Source organism: Poecilia mexicana, unplaced genomic scaffold (genome assembly GCF_051168715.1).
Source record: "Poecilia mexicana isolate PSO_F unplaced genomic scaffold, ASM5116871v1 scaffold_5, whole genome shotgun sequence".
In the NCBI taxonomy this organism is placed as follows: domain Eukaryota; kingdom Metazoa; phylum Chordata; class Actinopteri; order Cyprinodontiformes; family Poeciliidae; genus Poecilia; species Poecilia mexicana.
In genome coordinates, this window is record NW_028263374.1 from 12492431 (window position 1) to 12518275 (window position 25845).

At 39.8% G+C, this 25845-nt stretch overlaps 2 protein-coding genes across 2 annotated transcripts; both read right to left on the minus strand.

Annotated features, from left to right (window-relative positions):
- Nucleotides 1-3497: 3497 nt before the first annotated feature.
- mcrs1 (microspherule protein 1) lies at nucleotides 3498-11918 on the minus strand. Its single transcript, XM_015006417.2, has 14 exons — nucleotides 11739-11918; nucleotides 10010-10175; nucleotides 9784-9922; nucleotides 9531-9695; nucleotides 9283-9392; nucleotides 9086-9194; nucleotides 6927-7065; nucleotides 6608-6683; nucleotides 6465-6493; nucleotides 5855-5947; nucleotides 5314-5396; nucleotides 5151-5238; nucleotides 4742-4869; nucleotides 3498-3798 (listed from the first exon to the last, which is right to left on the minus strand). The coding sequence occupies exons 2-14, from the start codon at nucleotides 10162-10164 to the stop codon at nucleotides 3712-3714; spliced, it is 1401 nt and encodes a 466-aa protein (XP_014861903.1). The 5' UTR covers nucleotides 10165-10175; nucleotides 11739-11918; the 3' UTR covers nucleotides 3498-3711.
- Nucleotides 11919-14351: 2433 nt separating this feature from the next.
- cyp27b1 (cytochrome P450, family 27, subfamily B, polypeptide 1) lies at nucleotides 14352-23197 on the minus strand. The gene is made up of 9 exons (XM_015006418.2): nucleotides 22611-23197; nucleotides 20159-20349; nucleotides 19656-19846; nucleotides 19274-19474; nucleotides 18688-18851; nucleotides 18429-18595; nucleotides 18264-18345; nucleotides 16809-17006; nucleotides 14352-15282 (listed from the first exon to the last, which is right to left on the minus strand). Exons 1-9 carry the CDS (start codon nucleotides 22836-22838, stop codon nucleotides 15169-15171), a joined length of 1536 nt encoding a protein of 511 aa, XP_014861904.2. The 5' UTR covers nucleotides 22839-23197; the 3' UTR covers nucleotides 14352-15168.
- Between the last annotated feature and the right edge of the window lie 2648 nt (nucleotides 23198-25845).

The following is a 25845-nucleotide window of genomic DNA, read 5'->3' on the forward strand; positions in this document are numbered from 1 at the left end:
GCATGAATGAGGTGGTGCGTTTTTGGCACAGCTGATCTCAGAGCGGTTCTCCTTAAGCAGACTCTTATGCTTTACATAAAACAAAACATTTTAATTCAGTTTTATTCCCCAGAACAAGTATGTCTGACTTTGTGATGACACAAGGCTGAGAAAGTAGGGCACTTATTTAGCGCTTATTATTTGTGTGGAGCGAACTTATTCTGGCTATATTTAAATAAAGTGACATTAACATAAAAGATTAGAATAGATCATAAAATACATATTTGTTTATCCTATATGCAGCCATGGACCGACTCAGATGAGTAGATCCCTGGAAAGGAAAGGAATCCTTCCGTCCTGAAGGACCTGAGACACAGGTTAAACATGTACCACAACTTATTTAACCTCTTTACCTAGAAAAGAGGTTTCCTAGGTAAAACCTAAACATCTAGGATCTCAGACATTATTCTGCTGTTCAACTCACAAATGTAAATATTGTTACAAAGTAAGCACATTTTTCTAAGAAAAAGTAGATGAAAAACCTCTATGAACTTTTAACTGCAACCAGCAATCCCAGGTGAAAAACTATGCATTTAATTGGGCTTGCAAGCCACAAATTTGGTCTTTATGCAAATTGGCAGGAAAGAAACCATACCTGACAGAAATCCAAGTTGTGTTTGCAATTTTCCAGACACAGAAAAACTGAGTGAGAAAAGGTGCATCCAAAATGTAACCTTTTTGTTTACAATCATACAACTTATGTGTGGAGTAAAACCTACAATGAACACACCATCCCATCCACAGAGTGAATTGTGGAAACGGCATGCTGGGAGAAGGATTATTATTATTATTATTTTTTTTTTAAATTTTTTTTTTTTCTTTAACAAGGGCAAGAAACCTGGTCAGGATTGACGGGAAGATTCATGGAGATAAATTCAGAGTTAGAAAACCTGTCAGAGGTTGCAAAAGACTTGAGACTGTGGTGGAAGTTCACCTTCTAGGTAACTCCAGGAACAAGCTGCAGGACATCATCGCCAGGGATTGGAGTTTGTCAGTCCTGAAGCAGGAAAACAACCTTAAGCATAAAGTTAGAGCTCTGTGAAGGTTCATACGGAGGCAGCAACTTAACTGCAGCCTTCATTCTCTGACTGATAATAATCTGAGCATATTAGAATGCCAGAATGGCCCAGTCAAAGCACAGACCTACATCCAGTTGAGAATCTATGGCAAAACTTGAACACTTTTGTTCACAGACACTCTATTTGCTGTCTGACTGAGCTTCAGCTACTTTGCAAAAAAACAGACAAACAAACAAACAAACAAACAAAACTGGCAACATTTCAGTCAAAGCTTGTAGAAACTAAATGAGAACTTTTTTTGTTGCTATAGCAACAAAGAAGTTGCTTCAAACAACCGCAGGTCATATTCTTCAGATTTGTAAATTAAAAATGTGAAAACCACATATTATTTTCCTTTTGTCACATAAAATCACAGTAAAATATATTTAGGTTTGGAGATGTACTGTGACTAAATGTGTAAAAGTTTTTATTCACAGAGAAAGCTGGGGTAAAAAAACTTTAACCTAACCACATGGAACAAGCTCCACATGAGATTAATGGATTTATTACATTAATCTCAATTTACAGACAACACCAAGACAGAAAAGAGTAGCAGTCAAAATCAGTTTGAAACACAATTATTTACTATTGCAGTATATATAAAATAAAAAATTTACCTCAGATAAATATACATACTGTTAAAGGAGGTAATACATTTGTTTTATTGCCACTAAACCAACCTATCCTGCTGTCTCTGTGTCCTCTGTCTCAGGGCCCTGTGAGGGGCTCAGTCTGAAGGTTTAGTGATTTGGAATGACACACATCTGAGAAGAAAAAAATGACAACTATGTGTGTCCAGATCGGACTGCGCTGTTGCGTAAACTGTGGCTCAGGGTTGCCTGTTTCCATTGTTTGACTTAGCCGGGCTAAGCTGCGCCACGTTTGATGAACCCAGTCAAAACAAGGTCTGAAGACTGTTGACATGGTAACAGGGGATTCACCAGACGGTGCTCTGATTTATTGTTCTTCACGAACAAAGGTGGCAGCGAGCTCACTGATTGATTTTAAAAGCCTGAAATGTTGGTCTGTTTGCAGTCTGGACGATAAAAGCTTCAGTTTCCCCTCAGGTGGCGGAGGTCTGCTGTCTCTCAGCTGACAGACACATGGGAGAAAACATCAGGACTTTGTTTCTTAGGTCTTAACCCAAATTATTGCTCTGGGATTTTACAGCAAATTGGATTATTTGTGTTTGTGTTTTTCTCGACAATACCGGGAAGGAATATTCATAACCCTTCAAGTGTTTCACATTTGTCTGTTTTAAAATCACAATAGTTCTTAACTGTAAAGTGGAAGTAAAATGTAACACAAACCCAAAGAGCAGCAAACATTTCGCTTCAGTCAATACTCTGTAGGTTTGTCTTTCACACAGTTACAGCTTTAAGTCTTTTGGTTTGTGTTTCTGCCAATGAGGGACATTTTTTTTCCCTGCAAAATACCAGAAGCTCATGCAAATTAGATGAAAAGCCTCTATGAGCTTATAACTGCAACTTGCAGTTGTAACGTTTAGATATTAAATATGTTGTAGAAAATTATGCATCTCTTTACAAGCACAAAAGCAGAAAATTATTTAACTAAATAATTACATAACATTTATGGCCACCTTATGGAAACACATTTAAGATTAAAATATATCAGACCAATAAATAAAAAGAAGACAGACTTAATGAAAAGTTATGTTTAGCTACTACTTATATATTGCTATTTTAGAAGGTAGAATTAGCCTCTTTCGAACACATTTTCCAACTTATTAAATATGACCGGATTTTCCAGAATAAACTAAAAAAAAAAACATTTAAAAAAAGGAATTATTTGAAACTTTCTGGACTTGTGCAGAATTATTCCAGCACATTTATATTGTATACGCTAAAGTTGATCAGATTTATGGACTGTCCTGTATTTATTGCTTTACAGAAGAAGTCTGATATGGATATAATAAAAAGAAGCCTGCTCACCAGGTGACTTATATTCTTAAAAACAATATGCCTCCTTATTTTCATTTTTTTGTTTGTTTACATACATATATTTATCTAGTCTATGGAGAAAACTGACCCTCTGGTTGTAGAAAACTCACAATCATGTTCAGTCCACTATCATGTATACCTGAAGTTTTATTTGAGGAAAAAATGTACCTATTCTTGTTCTTTTCAACTAACAACGGCTTGCAGCTGGAACAGGTTTTATTTTTGGTCTTATTAAGGCCTTTGGATAATTTTGGAGTGCTGATTATTTCTATTTTCTTTTTATATTGTAAGAACAACTTAAAGAGCAGTCAACAGTTTAGACGATGAAATTCTTACCACTAAACTGTGATAGGAGGTAAACTGAGCAAACACGAAGAAGAAATTATTCTTTCAGATGCAGATTTGACTCTTGAAAGCACTAAAAACACAAAATAGGGCATAAGGTAAACAAGTTTATTATTTTTAAAAAAAGCTTGGTGTGAGAATTTAAATACAACGTTCTGAAAAACTGGACACAGCGGGGCTGAACCGTGTCAGCATTACAAAATAAAACATCCACACAGCACATTAAACATGTTGCTCCAGGATTTAGTCTGTTAAAGAGTCGCACACTGAGGGTCACGGTTACTGTGAGTCCTTTTCTTCTTGGCCTTTCACTGCTGTGTCATCTTAGCAGCTTCAGCTTTTATCAGCGAGATGAGCTCCAGGTTTATTAGGAAGACGAAGCGAAGGCCTGCGATCTGAAGAAACAAAATCAGTAGAGATGTTTCTCATTCAGCTTTAATTAAACATGACCTGGCAGTTCAGTTCCCTTCATGTTTATTACTCACCTTTAAAAAAAAAAAAAACAACAACCGTAAAATAAAGTCACATTTTACTACAGTAGCATTTCATATTCATAAATCTGAATGTGAGGTTTGGAGATCAACTTCTTCAGCGAATATTTTCACTGCCTGTGGTAGCAAAATAAACCTGGGTGTTTATTTAGCCTTGTTTATGACAATTAATTGTTTTAAATAGATTATTTCTCTACTCTGTATATCTACACACCATCTAAGTATCCAGTTCTCTACTTTAAAATGTCAACAGTCTGACTTGAATGACATGTTCTCTTGTCTTTTTCATTTTGAAGAGTGGCTAAAACAAACTGGACCTCTGTTTTAAGTTGTCCCATGGAAACAGGACAACATGGATTAATTAAATATATACATATGTATATAATTAATCCATGGTGTAAAATATGGTGTATATTATGTAACTGAAGGATTTATCAGTCCATCCAGGATTTTGCGATTGTTTTTGTGATTTTTTTTTTGCAATGTGAATTGAATTTTATTTTTAAATATTTGCAAGGAATTTTGTGAAATTTGCACTTATAAATAATGGAAAATGCAAATTTTTGTTATTTGCCATATTGATCACAGACTATCACCTCACATCAAGTAAGGCTGAGGCAGAAGTGTAGAAGAAATATGAAATACTGCCACCTGCTGGTGGGAGTGAGAAATCATTTAAACTCAATGTTTTTGAGGAAAATCTGACAGAAAACTCACAGTTATGCATTAGCATGAAAAAACATACAGGGCTCTGTTGATTTTCCGTGAATCTCCATAATTGTGGAAGACTTTATACTCATCTAGCAGCATTAAACCTGCAGGGCGCGGGTTACGGCTCTCTCCTCACCTCCACCACTGAGTTGTTGTTTAGCTTCCACTTGTTGCCCGACAGCACCGGTCTGCCGTCGATGTAGATGGGTCTCCTGCCCTCGTTAGCTATGAAGAAGTCTCCATTATTCTTCAGTTTAATTATTCCTGCCAAGACAAACAAGTCGCTGTTAGCTCTGTCACCACGACCTTTAAGAGAAAAAATGGTATTTTCACATCACTTACAATCAATTAAACAAATGATGCTCATTTGTTTAATTGATGAAATGAAATGACTTCATTTGAAGCACAAATGAAGTCATTTGTGCTTCATATTTAGAAGCACAAATGACTCATCTTTCAACGTTTTTCCATTCTGTCTGTCGTTTCTAGCAACCATCATGACATTTTAATTGTTTCTGGCATAACAACAAGTAGAAATAACTCACCTTGCTTTCTGGATATTTTCCAAGCGGGTCCCTCTAGTGACAGATCGACGTCTATCTGCTTGTCCTTCGTCGCTCTGCCCAGTGTAATCTGAACGAACACAGTTCTTAAGTCTCACAGCATAAGAACTTATAACAACAAGAGCTTTCAGAAGCGTCTTCCCACCTCTCTTGACCTCATGAGGTATCGCACCATTCGTCCTCGTAACGCTGCCAGTGTCTGATTGTCGAAGTCGGGCATGCTCATCCCTGGAGGTGAAGGACAAAAACGAGTTCTGCGTGTTTAAATTAATCAAAGCAATTTAGCATTTACATCTTTCTTCTTCTTTGTAAAGGTAACCAAAACATTTAACGTGTAATTCTGCAACTTTACGATCGAAAAGTTCAACGTATTTTATTGGGATTTTATGCGATAGACCAACATAAAGTATAATGGTTAAGAGGAAGAAACATGATACATAGCTTATGCAACTTTAACAAACAAAAGTCTACAAAGATGGATGAGCATTTTTAATCAAATTCAAAACTATATTTTATTTTATTTCTATTTATTTCTGAGTCTTGTTTCTGGCTGGTAGCTCAAATGATACGTAACCAAAACTTCAGCTGATGCTGGCCTCACTTGGAGCATCATCTTCCTTTCACTCCATCACTATGTTTTATTTTTGCTTGGTTTTAAATAGAAAATCTCACCAAAGGCCACCTACCTGTGATGCTGTCCACCAGGACCTGCCACCGAGGCAACTCCTGCTCCAGCTGTCTGATCTCCCGTTTCTGGTGACGGTCTGAAATCATCAGCTCTGAAGGGAAACGACAACAGAAACAATTTCACAAAGGAGAAACAGCTCAACTATATGCAGCTTTCCAAACATCTCAGTCATTTGCTTTCTGTTTGATATATAAAATACTAGAGTTCACTTTCAACTTATAACAACCACTTTGACAGAAGGTGGTGCTTTAAATACCTTTAAATACCTTTAAATGTTAAAACAAACATTCCAGTTTGTTTTGTGCAAACTGGAATGTTTGCACAAAACAAACATTCCAGTTTGTTTTGTGCAAAAACAAACTGGAATGAAGGACAGACAACACTGGGATCAAGGGTATTCTCTAGAAATAATTATAAGAGAAGAAATGTACCAAAGACACAAAGTATCCGTCAATAGCTGCTGTCAGCAGAGAGGCGCAAATATTTACTTCCTTATCAAAAGGTGAAGAAATAGCTTGGACTGATGTAACGTTAGACAAGAGAGCCTCTGACAAAAACCAATATTTTATCTCTCCAGCTCCAATGAACTGAGCAACTTGATGTCTTACCGTGTTCCAGCACCTCGTCTCTGCTGTCCCTGCATGGAAGAAAAACAGCAGCAGCTTTTAGTAGCAGAAGTAAAGCAGCACCCGAGGAAGCATATTACATATGAAAAAGTCATTTTAATTTCTGCATTTAAAAACACACTCACTTTAATTTCACATCATCAACCATCTGCTCTGCATCAGAGAAGTTGAGGACTTGGTCACCTTTAGGAAGGGGCTGAACTGCAGGACAAAAATCAGACGACTTAGCTCAAGTGTTTCACTGAAATCAACAGGTTCTGATAATAATTATCTTATATTTATTATGTTTTAAGACATCAGGCTGTCCATTAAAATAATATCAGCGAAGACAACAGTTTGCATTTTTCCTTATTTGATTGTCGCTGCATGAGTCGAGCTGAATCAACTAAAACTGCACCAGAATTTGAACGTTTTAGACTGAAATGATCGGCCGACCGAACTCACCGCTCTGGTCGTCTAGCAGGTAGTACTGCTTCAGCAGCTGCCAGTGAACCATCAGGCTCTTGGGGGTGCGAGACGGGTGAAAGATGCCTGGGTGTTTGCTCAGAAGCTCCTGGAAAACGTCCATTTTAGGCTGACTGGTCTGTTTAGAAAGAAGCGGCATGTGAATGAAACATAAATCTAAAATCATAACTCTTTGTTTCTGCAGGTAAACAAATGATCAGCGGGTCTAATCTGTGAAAGATTGATTGGTTGCAGCCTGCAGGATCCGTAATCTGACGAATACGGTACGATTTTTGCAAGCTGAACAATCATACAGATGTTACCTTGAAACTTCCAACATACGAGAACATTTCTACTGAAAAATGTTTGTGTTTAATTAACAAGAAATTCACTAAATTAGGGCTGTTGTAAACGAATATTTTAGTAATCGAGTAATCTATCGATTATTCTTACGATTAATCGAGTAATCGGATAAAAAAAAAATTATAAAATGAAATATTGGTAAATCTGGCATAATACCAGTGTTACTATCAGATATCAATATGAGTCCAATTTTTCATATTTGAGCATCCCTAACAGTTGCTTTTTTGTAGTTTAGAAAACTAACCTGTAACAATAATAGCTCACTTTCTAAGTTAACCAGAAGAAAAGTTATAGAAAAATCTGAAATTATATTGAATTTAATAACAAAGGCAGGCTCACAAATATGCTTATAAAAAATGTCTACAATCCAGCTTTTAGTTTATGTATTCATCTTCAGTGAGTTTAATAGATTAATTAAACTCACCTTGCCACCTAACCTGTCACGCTTTGGGTTTGAAAATACGGGAAATGCCGCCTGGAGTGGGAGGAGAGGGCGAATGAACGAAGATGGGGTGGAGGGGAGGAAATAGACCAGCGGACTGACGAACCGTTAGACCGGGGGACGAACACGGGGGGAAGCAATACGGGATATTTACGACACCTTCACTGGTCACTCAGAAACTCATCTACTAGCCATGTACGATGCGCTCCGCCACCCGTTTCTTCAGACCGGGATATGAAATTTATTGTGCGGTTCGTCGGTAAAGCTACATTTACACGGTAAGCATCAGCTACTCAGCCGCCCGCCCTGTTCAGGCTATCCGCTCACCTCAGCGCTCTTCCCGCCGTTCGCTTTCAACCAGCAGCCCCGGAGGAGAAATGCTGCCGTACTCCAGGCATTCCCCCAGTCATTTTAAGGATGCTTATTGGTTCCCCCAAAACGATAAAAAGTCGGGCATTATCATCAATCAATAAAATCCCCACGGGCCAATCTTGAAGATTGGACTTTATGCCGCTGAGACTTAGCTTTTGTCAACAACTCAGAGGCGGAAGTGAGAGCTCCGCGCAACGCAAATGAAGTCCCGGCCGGAACACGGTGCGCTAACTAATAAAACATAAATTAACGAAGCTTCGAGGCAGGTAAATTTTCCTCGAGGAATTTTAGTAATCGAGGTACTCGAATCATTCGAGGAATCGTTTCAGCCCTACACTAAATTAACAAGGGATCCTGCCAAAGGATTAGGAAATGTTGGCAGCCTTTTAAAGAGGTAAAGGCTCCATGTTCTGTAGAAAATACACACAGCTGTTAGTGTTTGTAGCTGCAGTGAATTAAATGATTCAAACTGTGAAACAGTTTTCTTTACTTTTATACATAAAACTGGACACTGCTGTTTAATTTGAGGTCAACTTATAGAGGACAATAGAATATCTTGTGACTTTTACATTTTGAGGTTTATAAAACAAACCTGTCTTTTAAAGCAGTAAATTTGACATAGAGTAGATAATGGTTTTAGTTTTATTTATAGATCCATCCGTCCCATGATCCTAATGGATCTAACTGCTAATTTGGTTTTCACTGACGCAGAGACAGAAATTGTTTCACTTTTACTAAACGTTTTATTAAAGCCGTCACATTTTGAACTCATCCTGAAAGTCGAAAAAACAAATCTTTAGTTATTAATAGCTTTTACAGAGAAATAAGAATCGACTATAATCCGGCTCAGCAGGTCAAAGCTTCGCAAAATCAGTAATCAGAAATCTACCATGAATCTTCAAATATATTTCATATTCCTGAAGTTTCAGACAACAGAAAAATAAAAACTGAGCGGTCACAAAACAAGTAATTTGTTACTTACTGAACCTATCTTGGCCAGCAGCGCCTGCTCCCCCTGACTGAACAGAGCTTTGCTTTGGATTGCTGCGATTGCCTCTGGGTGAAGCTGCCGCATGGCCTGCCATGCCAACCTGATGGAGAGACGCAAAAACGGCAACGTGCTTAGAAAAATCCATGAGGGAGAAAGGATAAAACCACAGAACCAGACGAAGCTCCTACTTGGAGATGACGGGGTCGTACAGCAAAGCGTACCACCTCTCTTTAATTTCCCTCAAGGTGAAGCGGCAGCTGAACTTCACCCCCAGATGAACTGAAGTTAGGTCACTAGTCTGGACACAAGGGACGACACACAGACATAACGATGAAGAGTTTCACTCACCAGTGTCGCATCATAACAGAAAATAACTTAAAAAAAAAAGATCATACAGGAGAGATTATTGGTTCTGAACAGGGATTTTTGTGCTCACCTGTAGCACAGCATTTATTAGCAGAAGGTCATCTGTGGGTTTCCAGCGACCCAGATCTTTAGTCATATGTAAAGGCTGCTTGGTTTTCTTCACTCTTTTGGGCAGAGGTGAAGGGTTTAGCATCATGGCGAGAGGCGGTGTGAGCGCAGTTCCTGATTTTGTCACCTTACAACAACAAGAACAAAAGAAAAATACGTCAGTATATAAAACTATTTCATATTTTTCCATTTCTTGACAATCTAAAATGTTGTACCTTTTTCTTTTCTATAGGCGAAGGTTCACTGCCCAAACAGCGAATAGGCTCCATGACAGGAGGCCCTTTGACTCGACTGGACGACTTCACCAGGCTGCTCTCCACCAGCTCATCGTCAAACTTCTTTCTTTTTATTGACCTTTGGTTGCAGAAACATTAATGAGAAATGGAGACATTCTCTTTAAATGCAGCATGATGGCATCATTTCTGTGTAACCTAACAGTACCTGGATGAACTTCTCCTCTTGGGAACGCCGACTCCAAATGCTTGTGTTGCCGTCCTTTTCACATCTTTCACTCCAAGCGACTCTTCATCCTCTGACCGGCTCTGAACACCAGACACCCCCACTGATGCGCCGACCCCTGGGTCACCGGCCTGCATCTCTTCATTCACTGAAGGAAGCATATTGGAAATCTGCTGCAGCATTTCGCTAAATACATTGTACTGTGGATGAGGGGATATTCAGAGTTTCCCCAATTTTTTGCTGAGCATTTTTTATACTTTTTACTGTTTTCAGAATAAAATCTTTGCTCATTTTTACATCTTGGTGAATTATCCTCTTAAAGATGTTATTTTTCTGCTCTGCATTTCATTCTTATTCATATCCCTTGATTTTGCAGTCTTTTGTTGTCCCCGTCTCCACATTTTGCTGTCATCAAATAGAAAATTATATTATTTTTTTGCTACGGTAGTACAATTTTCTAGCTTTCATTCACAATGTTTCATTGTGAATAAAATATGGGTTTATAATATTTAAATACCACAACATTCTTTTTTAATTGACATTTTCCACAATGCCCAAACTTCTTCTGAATCGGGATTGTGGATTTAAAAACAAAGATTTTTTGTTAAATTTTTAATTTTTAGATACATTTTTAATAATGTGATTTTTTTTAGACTTATAGACAGATTTTTTTTATTTCCTTTTTAAATGTAAAATAAACCATGTATGGTTATTTTATCAGAAGGACATTTTTGCCCTGGCTCCTATTAAATAAAATTAATCTACAGCTGCAAAACCAGTTGAACCTGTTTGGTTGATTTATTCATTTTGTTTTTTTGGTACTGCTGTTTTATGAAAAGAAAGAATCACAATGTTGATTTTATATTGATTTTCATCAACTTTTGTAACAAGAGAATAAGATACTTTATTCAGAATATCAAGGCAAGTTGAGTAATTTCTATATTTAGCACACATTTGTAGCTTAATGACCGAAAAGGGGCCAAACAAACAAGAAAACAACAAAAAAACATCCACTGTACTGTCGTTTTATTACGGGGTAATTCCTATGCTGATGTTCTCAGTCCAATAGTCTTTCGATGTAAAATCATTACTCGATTCTGGTTCATTTTTGGTCAAAGTGATTATTTACCAGTGTAAAAAGGATAAAGATTCCCTTCTAGCTCTAAAGCCCCGACTTTCAACTTATTCTACACGGTGAAGTAATATTACAAATACAGGTAGGATAAGAATATATGTTATATAACTTGAAATTCTATAAAGCAGTACCACTGTCTACACTTTTTTACACTGCAAATTCATATTTTGCAGATAAATGTTCATTTTTGGACAAACTAAGTACTGAAAACTAGCGAAAGTACAAGAGTAGAAATTAGTTGAAGGTGTCTTATGTGGACTTACAGTTAATAATTTTTCATTCACAATAATTAATTGATGAGATGTTTGTAGCTTTGTACTTCCTTTGTTTACATGCGATGCTAGTTTGAGGCCTTTTTCTGTTTTTTTAAAAGGTGGCATAAAGTTACACAATAACATAAAAAAGCAAAATGTTAACCGAGGACAACATTTAACAACAGTCTGATTGGCTGCATAACAAAAACACCAGAGTGGTTCTTTTTAACGGATCATGTTAGCTAAGCTAACACAGTCATCCTGCGGTAACGAGCGCTTCTTTCCAAGCTAGGAAGGCTAGCTCTGCTATCTTATCACTCACCTTTTATATGTAGCTCGGTGTCAGTCCCTTACAAATCCCAAGTTCAATTTATTCTTAATTAATCCTCTTTTACAAAACTACCTTGAAACATTTAACGTCCAACTAGTTAGCATTAGCCGCTCGGCTACATTCATGTTTTCTTCCTGGTTTTCTATTTGGGGAAACGGTTTGGCAAACAGCCTTAAGATGCACTACCGCCACCTTGCGGACCGGACCGAAACAGACCCGGGCTGCCTTAAAACGCACTTTCTGTTCACGCAATGCACACAATAAAGATTTGTGTAATTCGTTGTAAAATAATAAAAAATATATGTAAGTTATAAATAAGTTATATTTGTTGCAAGTTGGCAAAATGTTGTTTCCAAATGGTTCGTAATCCTCTTTATTTTATTCCCCAAGATACTTTCCAGTGTTTTTACTCTTTTACATCATTTTTATTTTTGAGTAAAGAATCAAATTTTTGTACTTCTCCATCTCAAAAAACAAATTAAAGAAGTAGTAGAATTAAAGTACACAAATATATATTCTCTTTGAAAAGCATACATGGAAATTTTAATAATTAGAACTTAAAGGAATTAAAGAATAAAAGAAAGAAAAACAGAGGATTTTCAAGTCTGAGAAAGATATTGTCATAGCCATTTTTGTACTGTTTTACTGCAGCAATGGAAGGAAGTACATTTTATTGGCTTGTATTATTAAAGTATGCATATGTCTCTTGGTTTTTCCATGACACCTTCAGATTCAAATAAAACATGTCAAATGTTTTGTCTAGACTTGGCTCAAACACGTTTTAAGATTCAAACACAAAATCCCAAGTTTTTCATTTCGAAATAGGACCATAAGCTGTTTGAAAGAAGATTGAAATAAATATTTTGTGTTGATGTCTGTGGCATCTTATTCATGTATTTGTTGCAAGTTCAGAAGACCATCAAACACACAAAAATGTTAATTTAGAAACAAACTTGATCTTCAGCACCAAAACTCAGTGACAGCCAGAAGATGGGGCATTTTTTTCCTCTCAGATGTCATGACCACAGGAACATGTTGCAGCAGAAAGGGAAGGTCCCTGTCTCGAGATCCTCAAGATTTTTTCCTGGTCAGCGGTTGAACAGGCGGCTCTGGTACCATATTATTTTTTTTCCAATCAAACAAACAACATAAACTGTTCACAGTGCACTGGTGAACAGGAAATGTCAAAGACACAGACATCAACTTATGTAACTCTAGAAATTCATCTCTGTAATGCTGCATGATGTATAAGCTCTCCTTAACTTGGTGAAGCTCTGCCTCCTAGTTCTCCTTGCTGACTACATAGTCATGTAATATTAGCATAGTCTGTTTTTTGATAATTGTTTCTGAAACTTCTCAGTGGAGCCTCAAACATTTTATTGCAGAATTGACTAATAACTAACATCCACTGGTTTATGGGATGTGAAATTAGATCTAGATCAACAATCATTTCCTGTTTTTGAAATCATTTTTTTTTTTGTGGGGTGTTTTTGGTGTCTGATCCAGGAAGCGCTATAACATCCCAACTGATCCCCCTCGAGCCGCCACTAAACTTCAGGACATTTTAAAAAGTAAAATATGAAAGTGGCAGGAATCCATTTTCAGTCCCTGCTCACCGGTCCCCAAAACTAAAATCTGGAGTGAGAAATTGCTTTTACAAGTCACCGGATTGGTAAACAGATTCCCTCTACGTGTAATTTAATGTTAGTATAAATCCAGCTGTTGTCAGGTTGGTTCAAAAACATCATTGAACAAGATGTAATGAACAAAATCACAGCAAGTACATATGAGTAAAGTGAAAGCTGAGGTTCTCCACAAGATTTCATCCCATAGAGCTCAACTTAAACCATTTTTCAAATATAAAACTGCAAACTACCAGGACATGACCGTCCAACGAAAAGCAGCCCATGGTAGCTCTGGAGGAGCTGCATAGATCTGCAGATCAGGTGGAAGAATATGACAGTCACTCTAAGGGTTGCACTTATAGAGAAAAATGACATGAAGACCTCCATTAAATGTCCTCTGCAAAAATGTGAGAGAAAGTGATCTGGTCAGATGAGACCAAAATGTAACTTTCTGGCTTTCTTGCAAACCAACCAGAGACACAATGGTTTCAGTCAAAGCAAATGTGTCCATTAGAATGGCATAGTCAAAAGTACTAATATAAATCTAAGGATCCACAATCTGTGGAAAGACTTAAAAGTTTCTGATTTTGTAGAAGTTGAAAACTGAAAGAGAAACACCCAGAGACTTCCAGCTGAAATGCAGCACAGGACGGATCTGCAGAGGTTTAACTCAGGCAGCCTCAATAAAGATGCTTTCCACATTTCTCATACTTTTATTTGCACAAAAAAAAAATATCGAAAACCATGCAATATTTTTACTTCAACTTCACATATAAGCACCAACTTGACCTTCCTAGAAGATCCATGTAAAATCTATTGAAATGTGTGAGATTCAAACGGATATTTCTGCCAGTTATTCATTTCACCATTGAGATTGTGATGCTTTGGGAGCGTTTCATGTCAATCTGCAGCTTTTACCCCCTTTAGCAGACATAAACAAATGGACGTAAAGATACATAAATAAATCATGGACAGGACATTTTTAATTGACTAAAGCGTCAATTAGCGATACACATTTATTGACATTTACAGTAGCAGCTTCATATTGTGTCACACTGGAATAAATACAAAGGTGAAATCCATAAGATTTTGCAGAATAATGCCACATCAGTAACTTGGACATTTAGATGACCTGACGCACTGCACTTCCCGTTTCAGGACATTACATCTGTGAATTCAGTGACATCACACAGGTATGTTCTCAATAGCTGCCTTTTAAAACATTTTCCCTGACAAAACGTACTGGTCCCACTATATTAATCATTACACCTGGACAGCAATCAGCTCCAACGTTTCAACACAAAAATGTTCACATATTCAGGACACAGTAAACATGCTTAATAGTGCAATATTTCTAATTCATAAGTTTTACAAGATTCAAGAAAGAACAAAAAACAAATCCACTTAATTCGAGCACAGCTCGCATCCATTCGTAACTTGAACTGATCTAATGAGTCCAACATGAAGTTCTAGAGGTTTTTCTCTAGAAACAGTGCAGACAGGTAACTCATGTTTTCTCTGTCACATCTTTCTCAGCATTAATTGTGCCGTTAAGCCCTCTCCCTCGTTATGCGCCGGCCAGCACGCGCCGGGCTGCAGATTAGGTGGGCTTTTCTCCCAACTGTGTCAAAGGTCGAAGACTCGCTTTGACATGACCCGCTGCGCCTGAGCAGCCCCGTGGTGCATGCGATAACGCTGCCCTGCCTGTTCTCCCCACCTCACACGGCCTGAGTAAAGGGCAGCCTGGGCGGCAGCGGGGACAGCTCACGTTCACCCATCGGGATCACAAGAGGAGTTCATCGTTCAACAAACTGCAGGTTGATGGCATTTTCAGGAACGAGGAGCGTCCGAGTCATCGGCTTCACAGAATTACCCTCAGGGTCTGGCTTCACATCGAACTCCATCAGGATCTGACAAGAGCAGGGACACAACACAGCAACTCGAAATTAATACACAAATAAGCATATAAGTAAGTCCTGGGCCGTTATGGGAAATCCCTCGGCCACATAATCCATTTATAAGGAATGAGATTTGCTTAATTACTTTAATCCTCTAATTGTAATTTGTGCTCTTATTCGTTTTGCCTAAACGTTGAGTTAACAGCTGATGAATGTCATTAGAAATATTAACATCGTCAAAGACAACTCTCAGAAATGAACTCGGTAGAAAATAGCTGACAAGGTACTAATATAAAACTCTAAAATAATATTGCAACACCAGCTGTTTCTGGAGCCACGACATTGAATAAAGGACTGAGGTAATACAAACCATTTTCCTGATTTGGTTCTCGATTCCCGATCTTTAATGTTGTACTTTTGGAACCAAAATCCCTGACTTCTGTTTTGTCTGCCTCTCACTCACTGATACGACAGAAAACCTGACTCGATGACAGTACTGGACTATATGGCTATGAGACGACGGTGAAATAAAGATGCCTGTGTTCCCACATGGAAATAGTCAGAGAGATTGTTATTTATGTGAGCGAGAGAGAATGTGAAGACGCTAATTAAATGTTGCCCAAGAATGGAGCCTTGAGGTACGCCACATGTCATTTTTGTTTGCTTAGATATACAAGTGACCCAAAGTCTTTCAAGCAAGAGTTGACCTAGTTCAGCGTTTCAAGAGAAAATCTTTTCTCTGGAGAAGAAATAAGCTTAGCTGAAAGTGCAAAATAGGTTTTAAAGTCTTAATACACCTTTAAGGCATCCAAATTCCTTAATAGTTCCTGATTAAGTGACTGAACAGCTGTTTTTATCATGAAAAAATAAAAAAATCAGATAAAGCTTTTTCTTAGAGGCACCAACATTTAGCTGGTGGCTTTAAGGGAAAGGCACCAGCTAGCTAATTCTTAACCAATTCTGCTAGCAAGCAGAATTAGCTAGCTTGCTGATTCTGCTACCAAGCAGAATTGGCTAGCTTGATGATTCTGCTTCCTAGCAGAATCAGCAATTGTGTCATTATTAGGCAGCTAAAGAGACAGATGGACATTTATTTTCTCTCAGATATAAATGTAGATAAGATTTTAGTTCAAGTCTATCAAAACAAAATTGTAACATTTAATATGTTAGCTGGTAGCAGAGTTACGATGCTCATATACTTCAATGCAGCATATCAGCACAGTTTATCTGTTCCCACAAAATAGGTCAATGGTGAAACCAAACCATTACATCATATTATACAGTTGTTACATTCAGTTAAACCTGCCGTTATGTAGGAATTCATCTATTAATGTCACATAGTTTCAGCCTTGTGCTGTAGTCCCCATAATGCACATTTCCCCCTAGATTCTTCATAAGATACAGAACTCAGTTCTTGGACTAGAGCAATAACTGATTGGTGAAGATATGCTTTGCAAGTGAAGACTTTTCAGCAGGTCAAAGGGTCATATCAAGTCACCTTGGTATGAAAAACAAAGGATTAAGTTAGGCTAACTTACTCGAGATAGAGCGAGGTAGAGCTCCAGCTCCGCAATCCGGCGACCTATGCAGCTGCGTTTTCCCACGCCAAAGGGAACTGAGGCGTAGGGGTGATGAGCCTCGTCTTTGTTAAACCAGCGATAGGGATGGAAATCATCTGGATTCTGAAACACAGCCGGGTCCCGGGATGTGGCAAATTGGCACAAAGTGATCAAGGTCTGTAGGAGAAGAAGCTCTAGTCAGATGTATAGAGAGACCATTATAGATTTTGCAAATTGATTTTTCTCGACATTCATCTGCCAGCATATGGATATATGAACCGTTATTAACAGCATGACTAAAGCAATGCTAGGCTACATAACCTCCCAAAGCAACTGTAGCCACTGTTTTTTGTTTGGCACAAGTAAATCTTTTTATCCCCGACATGAACGTCTTCGGTTCACAAGTTCAAAAGAATCAGAGTCCAGAAGCAGCAAAACAGATGAGGGAAAAGTCCCGTAATAACTGCTTTCATGCTGTTATTGTTTTTTTTAGAACAGAAACCCAAATTGGGAATATGAAAAGTGGGTTTCCACTGAGTGGAACGGCCCGGCTCGTTGCGGTTCCACTGTATTATTTTGTCTGTTTCCACTGTAAAAACGGCCCATACAATCGACCCGTAATGCACCATTTCTGGGCTTCCTTCAGTTTCAGGTCCATAAGACAATTGTACGGGTAGGGTGGAGCTGCTGGCGTCAATCCATTTATTGGAGGACAGAAAAAAGTCACTGCATAATAATGCATTATGATTATTGTTGGACTAATATGACATCATATTGGGCATTTGGGCTTAACCCCGTCTGCTCAGCGAGAGTCCAACTGGTGGTGGAAATACTGTCTTGACCATAAAATTGTACAACAGTGGAATCAAAGAGTTAGTTATTACTTTTTAAAAATCCCTGAATTTCCAGTGAAAGCTGTACATTTAAAGAAAAATCTACACTTTCAAAGCAAGTTTTTCCTGTAACCCCCCCCCCCCAACAACTTCCAAATGGATTGTAAAATTGCTGCTTTGCAAAATATTTGTGTTAGGGGACAGAACCTGAAGCTACATCAGGATGAGCAAGTCTAATCCTATGCTGCATGTTTTATGTCTTATAACCCTGCATAAACACACTTGATTTCAATGAATGGATCCCAGAAAACTTGGGGCGAAGCTTCATCTAAGACATGCAGGACATTAGTCCATAAGGAGTGAGACTGTCCACCTTTGATCTCGACTAGGGGTCTCATATCCCAACCCTTGAGGTTTAGATGTGCGTCTGCTTCAACATGCTGAATAGTCTGTCCATTATCAAGACTTTGTAAAGGTTGTGTTAGATCAGGAATGCGTCAAAAAGTTTCAGGACTCTGGACCTCGTGAACTAAAGTTGATCTAGATGGCGATCCAGTTTGTTTGACAACTAGAAGTATTTTCACATGTTGCTTTGACTCACATTTTTAGGAATGAGGTAGCCTCCCACCTCGATGTCCTTCTCTGAAATGACCCGCGCATTGGCAGGAATAACTGGGTACAGCCTGGAAAAACAAACAAACAAACAAAAACGTCAGACAGAGTGAAACATGTAAACTGCAGATAAATCAGTATAACCGAGTTATACCTAAGCGCTTCCTTGACTGTGGCCTTCATGAGGGGCATACGGGCCACGTCTGTGTTGTCCGGTATTCTTCGACCCTCCAGTACGGTCAACACCTCCTCCCTGAGTGCATCCTGGATCTCTGGGTGACGGGAGAGCTCGTACAGAGTCCAGGACATGGTGCTGGAGATCTGAGGCGAAAACCCAACAGGACTGCTTTAACCTACTTATGGACTCTGAGTCAAGTAAAATCTGCCAGGAGAAAAAAAAAACCCTGTCTTACCGTGTCGACTCCAGCCAGAAGCAGCTCTGTGACATTGCTGTAGATGGTCTTCATCGGCAGCCCCGTCTGTGAGAGGAAGTAGGTGAGATGACGGCCCTCGATTTTCTCCCCCTTGGCGATCTTGTTGGCTTCAGCCGTCAAACGCTGGTCGATGTGACCTTTGGCTGTAAAAGAATCAAAGGCCAATAAGGTAAGGATGTTGCAGATCTACTCAAGTCTTGATGGTAAGTCATATGAAGTTATCCTGAGAACACGCTTGACATTCAGGGCAGACGAGCTCGCAGTGCGTGAGGGTTAAAGACTTTAATCTGTCGATTCTCGATCAAGGCTGATTATTGTACACATGTTTGATGCCTCAGCTTCTCATAAGTCCTCTGCAAGTCTTGAGAGACCAATAAGAGTTCGGGAGAAAAGCACATACAGCACACTGTATGTATTTATTCACTTATGTTTACGTGTTGCCCTTCAAGCTGGAGCTTCTCTAGATCCTTCTTTAAAATACCCTCAAGAATCAGCTCAAGCCTCTTAGCGTGCCGATCATTTTAAGATCGTTGTTGACGTTTGAGGCGCCGTTTGCTTCGCCTACCAAATTCAAACATGTAGTCCCAGCAGTCGCAGAAGGTTTTCCAGGGTTTGGGGTACAGCTGGTGCAGCCACCTGGGCATGGCCATGGTGAGGAGAGTCATCACAAACATGGTGTTGATGGACTCGATGAAGCGCTCCGTTTCCTCAGGAATGACAGGGTCCAGGCATCCGATTCTGGACTCAAACAGCACAGAGGAGATACCTGAGAGGAAAAAAAAAAAAATGAGAAGACGATAGAGGAGATGAAGAAAATAATTAACTCCATAACTTTTTCTAGGTCTCATAGGAAATATTAAAATTTTAATGCCGTGCGAGGAGGCGAAAGGCCGTTTTGGTTATGTTGGTTTTTGTGGGTTTGCTTCTCGGACGATGCGGGGCCTTACCCTCGAGGCCGAAGCGGTAGAACTCGCTGGTGATGTCAGTAACGAGGCCTTGGGAGGACCGGCGAAAGCGAAGTTTGGAAATCAGGTCGCTGACAACGCTATTCAGGGTGTCGTCGTAAACTTCCACAGCCTTCGGTCGCAGCATGTGCTTCCCCAAGAGACTTCTCACTTCCTGCCACTCCTCCCCCTCACTGTGGACATAAACAGTGATGTTAGTAACGACAAATGGACTAAATCCAAGTCAACATGTGGGTCAATTAGCATGGAGCCATTGTGCCATCCATTGAATATCTTCTCTTTGGAACATTTTCACATTTCTGACCCAAATACAGCCGATTTTAATGATTGCTGAGATTTAATATCACTAACTGTTGAACCATGTGACATTTTTAGACTGACCACCTATGTCTGAACAGCTTATTTTTTCACTATCTGGCTGCACTTTTCTTGTAGCCAGTCACTGAACTGGAATCATTGGCGTTTATGGAGGCAGCAACACTTACGCCGTCAAAAGTCCAAAGTTGTGTCCTTTCAGCTTCCTGTAGTCCTTCCAGGATGAAAGGTTCGATCGCATCGGGTGCTGGCCCTCCTGCCTCAGGACCTGCTCTATGAGGGCCGGATCCGCTACATGAACCGTCAGGATGGGGCCGAAGCTCGCCTTCCACACGGGCCCGTAGCGCTGCACTCCTTCCAGCTGGGAAAGAGACAGAGAGGCTTAGAAAAACCCTGCAGGCTACGAAATAACTGGCTTTATCTCTTCATCCGCTCTCTTTTGATTTGCAGTCTCTGTTAGATTAAAGCAGAGCAGAAAATGGGATGCCTGGAGGGCTTTGGTGGGGAAAAAAACTGGACTAAAGCGAAATAGTTTGCATTAAAAATGCATGGCGTCTCAGGCATAATTCTGAATGAACAGATGGGGGTTGAAATATTGAGCTCGCACACACAAATACTGAAACATAATCTGAATATATTATGACATTACAGGAAAAAAAATAAATTTCTCTGCTCTGAATAAAATGCTCTTAAGCATCCAGGGTTGCGACTAAAGGGGGATCAGAGGAGCCAGTGGCACCTTCTATACATTTGTTCAGCCCCCGTGCACAAACAGTCCAATATGCAAAGGTGTTTTTATGACTAAACAATATTATCAATTCAGCAGCCGAGTCGGGTCACTTTTTCAGCATTTTCTGGACACTCTCCTGGGAGACTGAGTTGGTCAACAACCTTTTATTTCTTACTTTGTCATGAAAACTCACTGCAAACTAAATCAGAACTCGTGCAGCGTGACAAAATTATGAAGACAAAGTTTTGGTCAGTGGATAAAAACAAGGTTATGAAAAAATATTGTGTGGAAAGAAAGAACCATCTGTCTAACCAGCAGGAAGTAAATGGTAGTTTGAGTTCATCCCTGTATTTGTTGGCTCACTTCCAGTTGAGTTTAAAGATGTGAGCTGTAAAATGCCTTTACTTCCTGTAAGATGCCTATAGAGTCATTATATTCCTTCCTCACTGATGGCTAAGATGGAGGCTTGTCAAACTACTGTAAGGTCATGGGGGGATACAAGCACTAAACCCAATGACTTCCTAAAGGATGAAGTTTTGTTTGCAGTGCAGTTGTTTGCAGCACTTGGAAAATGAGATGGACTATGCAATAAAACGTCTGGTAAGAAACGGAGAAAATGACAAAGTGTGCCCATCCAGTCTGACAGAGTTTGTGACATTCCTGGAACCGTTTAGGAAGATTTTCTTTTCACAATTTCTCTTGTGCAACATCACTATTGTTTTGCCTGTGGGTACCACGGACTGTGAGAGGAGTTTCCCCCCAAGAAAATCTTCTTTTAAAAAAATAAAATCACCTGCTTTCATTTAAGCTCTAGCCAACGTTAGCATAGCAAAGCAGCGTGCCAAAGCAACAGGAATGGATGAATATTTGTGGGATGAAACCGTTTAGCTGGACAGAAAGAAAGCCAGGGCTGAAATTCGTCATGTGCCTAAAATGTCTTTGATTTATTGGAAAATGATACATTAAAAAAACTTGAAGGAATTTTTGTGGATATTCTATTTGCTCCATTTACATATTAGTGAGCAAAGCTACATGCTTTACCTCTTCTTTGACCCTCATGTGAAAATCTATAGGTCCACAGGTGAAGCCTGTAGTGTAGCACCAGGAACACCAGGACAACAAAAAGCACTAGGATGGCTAATCTGCTTCACGGCTTCCAATTTGGTGTTAAATTAAAGGATAATTGTGCTGCTTTTATAAAGAAAAGTTTATTGCATTTTGTTATTTCAAGTTCAAACTCCAAAATACTGAAACTGGTCAGTGCCTATTTAAGTTATTCTACATCAGAGGATGCAAGGTCCGATCCTTAAAGAGCTGCTTCCAGATGCGTCCCTGCGCCAACACACCTGCATCAAATGGCTGAACTCCCTCAGCAGCAGCCATTAATCTGATTCAGGATGTTGGAGAAGCACTCAGGTCTATGCTGAACAGAGATCCTTCAAAACACATTTTAAGATTCAAGAAATACATACACTGCAAGCAGATGACCAAGCTGCAGAGTCTTTAATAGTCTTATGTCAGGATTTAACTGTGTTTAATTTAAGAATGAATGTAAAAAGAATTTGCCGTTTTGATTCAATAGAGATTCGTCTCCATCACCGTTTTTGACCTTCACGCCTGAATAAAATGACAATTACCAGACAATTAACTAATATTTCAATCATTAAAATGCAGAATATAAACCCAGAGTCTGTTGGGAAGGATTGGGGGTGCAGAAGGAGGGACTCGCCCAGGGCACCATTAAAGCAAGCACCGCCACTGACTAAAATGTGCTGCCAGAAAAAAAAACAAAAAACAAAAACAAACAAACAAAAAACCCTGCAGGGATAATCAGTGAGCTGAAGATGGGTCCCCCCTCGGAGCGCCCAACCCTTCCAGCCTCACCTCCTTACCTGTAACTCATGCAGACGGGACAGACCCCCCCTGGCAAACAGGTCCCAGGCGAAGCTGGCGGCCGTCGGTCCGGGCATGTCGTCCAGGGTCCTCACCGCCTGCAGGGCGCTCCCCAGCGGAGGCGCTGCTGCGCTCTCGGCCCACCTCTCCATCCACTTGACTAGGGGGAAGGCGTTGCGGACGGACACTCGAAGCGCTTGCTGCACCATCCTCCTCACAAAGGTCATGGAGCGCTGGTGTCTGTTCGCGGAACCCTTGGGTGTCGATGCTCATTTTGTTTTCCCGGCTGCAGGCTGTATTTATAATGCACAAAGTGCTTCTGGAATCCAGTCAGAGAAAGATGTAAATTTTCTTCTTATAGACCAATCATGGGTGCGAAGACTGGTCTGGTCCCGCCCCGCCTGGATGGGGACTGCTGCTGGGGGAAGGAGGTGTGTCCAATCAGAGGGCTTAAGTCAGACCAGCCCAGAAACGGCACACGTGGATAACCTGGATAAATAATGCATGACTTCTGTAATCGCTCAGGCTTATCTCTACCCTTGGGAGGCACTTTGTTCTCCAATATTCCTAAAAATTGACACTTTTCTGGCGACCCACCCTCCTTCCAAGGCCATTGTTAGGGCAAACTGTCTTAACATGGAAATCAGGTGGATTTTTCTCCAAACTGTTAATTGGATAAACATGCATTCTGCAAACCCCAGTGTCTACAACAACAGAGATGAAATAGTTTGCTCTACCATCTGCAGCTGGTTTTGCTTGATGAACTAACCTGCAACCTGCTGTGGCGCCGAATCACCGAGATTCCTGGTGAGGGAGAAATTCTTGACCTGAATTCGTTTGCACTGGAATTCGTCCAAAGTGCACACAGAGTGAGGTGATGGTGAAGTAACTGCCCCCGGGGTCCTGTAGTCAGAATCTGCTCTGACATTTGATTCACCAGAAATCTTAGATCACCCGGTTTCAGAGAAACGCAGTGCGCTGACTGTCAGATTCGAGAGTGATAAAGTCACGCAGAACGTGACGAGAGCTTGAGAGCGTGGAGGCGACATCTGCACCCGGCATGGGATGACGGCTGCAACTTGGCACCAGTCCATATAGGATAGATGAAGTCAAATTCCTCACATCCCTTCACTTCTGCTAGTCTTTATTATCCTCCAGCTGGTAAAATTCTTGTGTAATTCCCATCCGAATCTAAAAAATGTTAACTTATTTATTTATTTTGCTTGTCTCTGCTCAGTTTACTGATTGAACTGTTATCTACCTGACTGGATGCCGAAAGATAAAGTCAACTGTAATTTGTATGTACACACAAAATCCAGCAGGAAAGTGGGCAGGAGATTAAATACTTAGAGATGCACTTCCTTACTATTGAGCTACCTTAGAATCCAATAACATAAAATAATAATGAAAGGTATTAATTTTTACTGCAGGATTTTGGTAAAGTAGAAGAACTGAAGTTTGAAAGTGAGAGCAATGGGAATTTAAAAACAAGCTTCACGAACTAAACTTCCAAGAAATTCTTTTTCATCAGGGTCATTTCCGTCCAGTCGAACAGTGAGAGCATCCGGCCGCATGCAGTTCACTGGCTGTTATCTGAGCTGATGACTCTCAAGCCGTGCCCGATGCTAATGTGGATGTCGAGGCTAAAACAAGTGGTAATGAGGATAATTATAGTCTTTAGAACTTGAACTGCAGGACATCTGCTTACTGAAGCTTTTCATTTGATTGATCTCTGTTCTGCTGGTACCTCTGCAGTCGTGAGGCGACAGACAGATCCAGTACATTGTAACGTTGAGGTTCTGTGCTCTAAATGTTAACTTGCTCTACGCTGTAATTAACTAAACTCCCTCTGACTGCGTTTCAGTGGCGTGATGGAACTGGGTGACTGGACATCATGGGTCTGTCTGCATTAATGCACCAGTCATACTTATCACTGATCCATTTTCCTTCTTAACAAATAAGTTTAGATAAAACAGCCAAACATTAAAAATCTGACTTTGGTGTTTTGGTTCAACAGGGATCAGCAAAACTTTGATCATTTCTCAAGCCGATGTGTTTAAAAGCTCTTTTGAAACTGAAGTTGAACCACAGAAACTCTTCCACGGAGGCCATTTTTGCCCGGTCTATCTTTACATGTTGTTGAGCCGTGAACTCTGACCTTAACTGAGGCAAGTGACATCTGCAGATGCAGTCCTGATTGTTTTTAAATCTTCTAGATGAATGAAGATCATCGATGAGCTCTTGGAGTAATTTTAGTAGGCTGACCACTGCTGGGAAAGTTTCCCGCTGCTCTGTGTTCTCTCTATTTGTGGACGATGGCTCTCACTGTGGATGCCAAAGACTCAGAGCAGGGCCTCGTTTGCTGCATTTTGTTCCTCATTTGGACATCCCTCCTTTAAATTAACAGATTGAACTGCTATTACATCTGATTAGAGACAGAGTACGCTAAGATTAAATTTACTGAAATCTACTCTGATGCCCAGGAACATTGAAATAAGACTTTTTTTTTTGTTTTTTCATTCGAAGCACCAAGGAGGACTGACGCATTTTCAGAAACCATTCAAAAGATTGCTTATGCATATTTACCAGCGGATGCACATAATCCTTAGTATATGGGTGACTGGGTGAGCACAAGAGCAGCTGGAGATCGTCGGCTTAAGTCCCATGCAGCCCTGAGATGTTGTGTCAGCTGGCCCATCATAAGCTTGCTGTTTGGTGCCATAAATCCATATTACTAAAAGAGGTTTATGTTGTCGCACTGCTTTGATGTTTTTTTTTTTTTCTTTTTTTGTGGAATCACTTTGAGATGTAAAATTTATGACAGAATAATCCTGCTCTGAGCTACCTGTCCCCCCAGTGCTTGGCTTTAGCTATGGTGACGGGCAAAATATGCTGCAGTCGTTAAGGATGTACATGTAAATGAGCTGCATGAAGCAGGAAGAAGCACATTTTAAAGCTTTAAGGCTCAGTGGAAGAGGCCAGTTTAAAAAATCGTGGAGTTCTTCTTAAATAACGACTTGCAGAGACTGTAATCTGCTCATGTGGACCTTTGTCCTGTGAAGTTTGAACTCCGCCATGAATGGACAGGGTGATTGAAAGAGTTGACGAGTTTTTTTTTGTTTTTTTTTTGCTGTATAGTGAACGTGAGGAAACGCAACGTTGGCAGTGTCTGCTTTTTATCCTGATATACTCAATGTTTTACAATATGACCTAAAAATGCAGAAAGATTTCGCT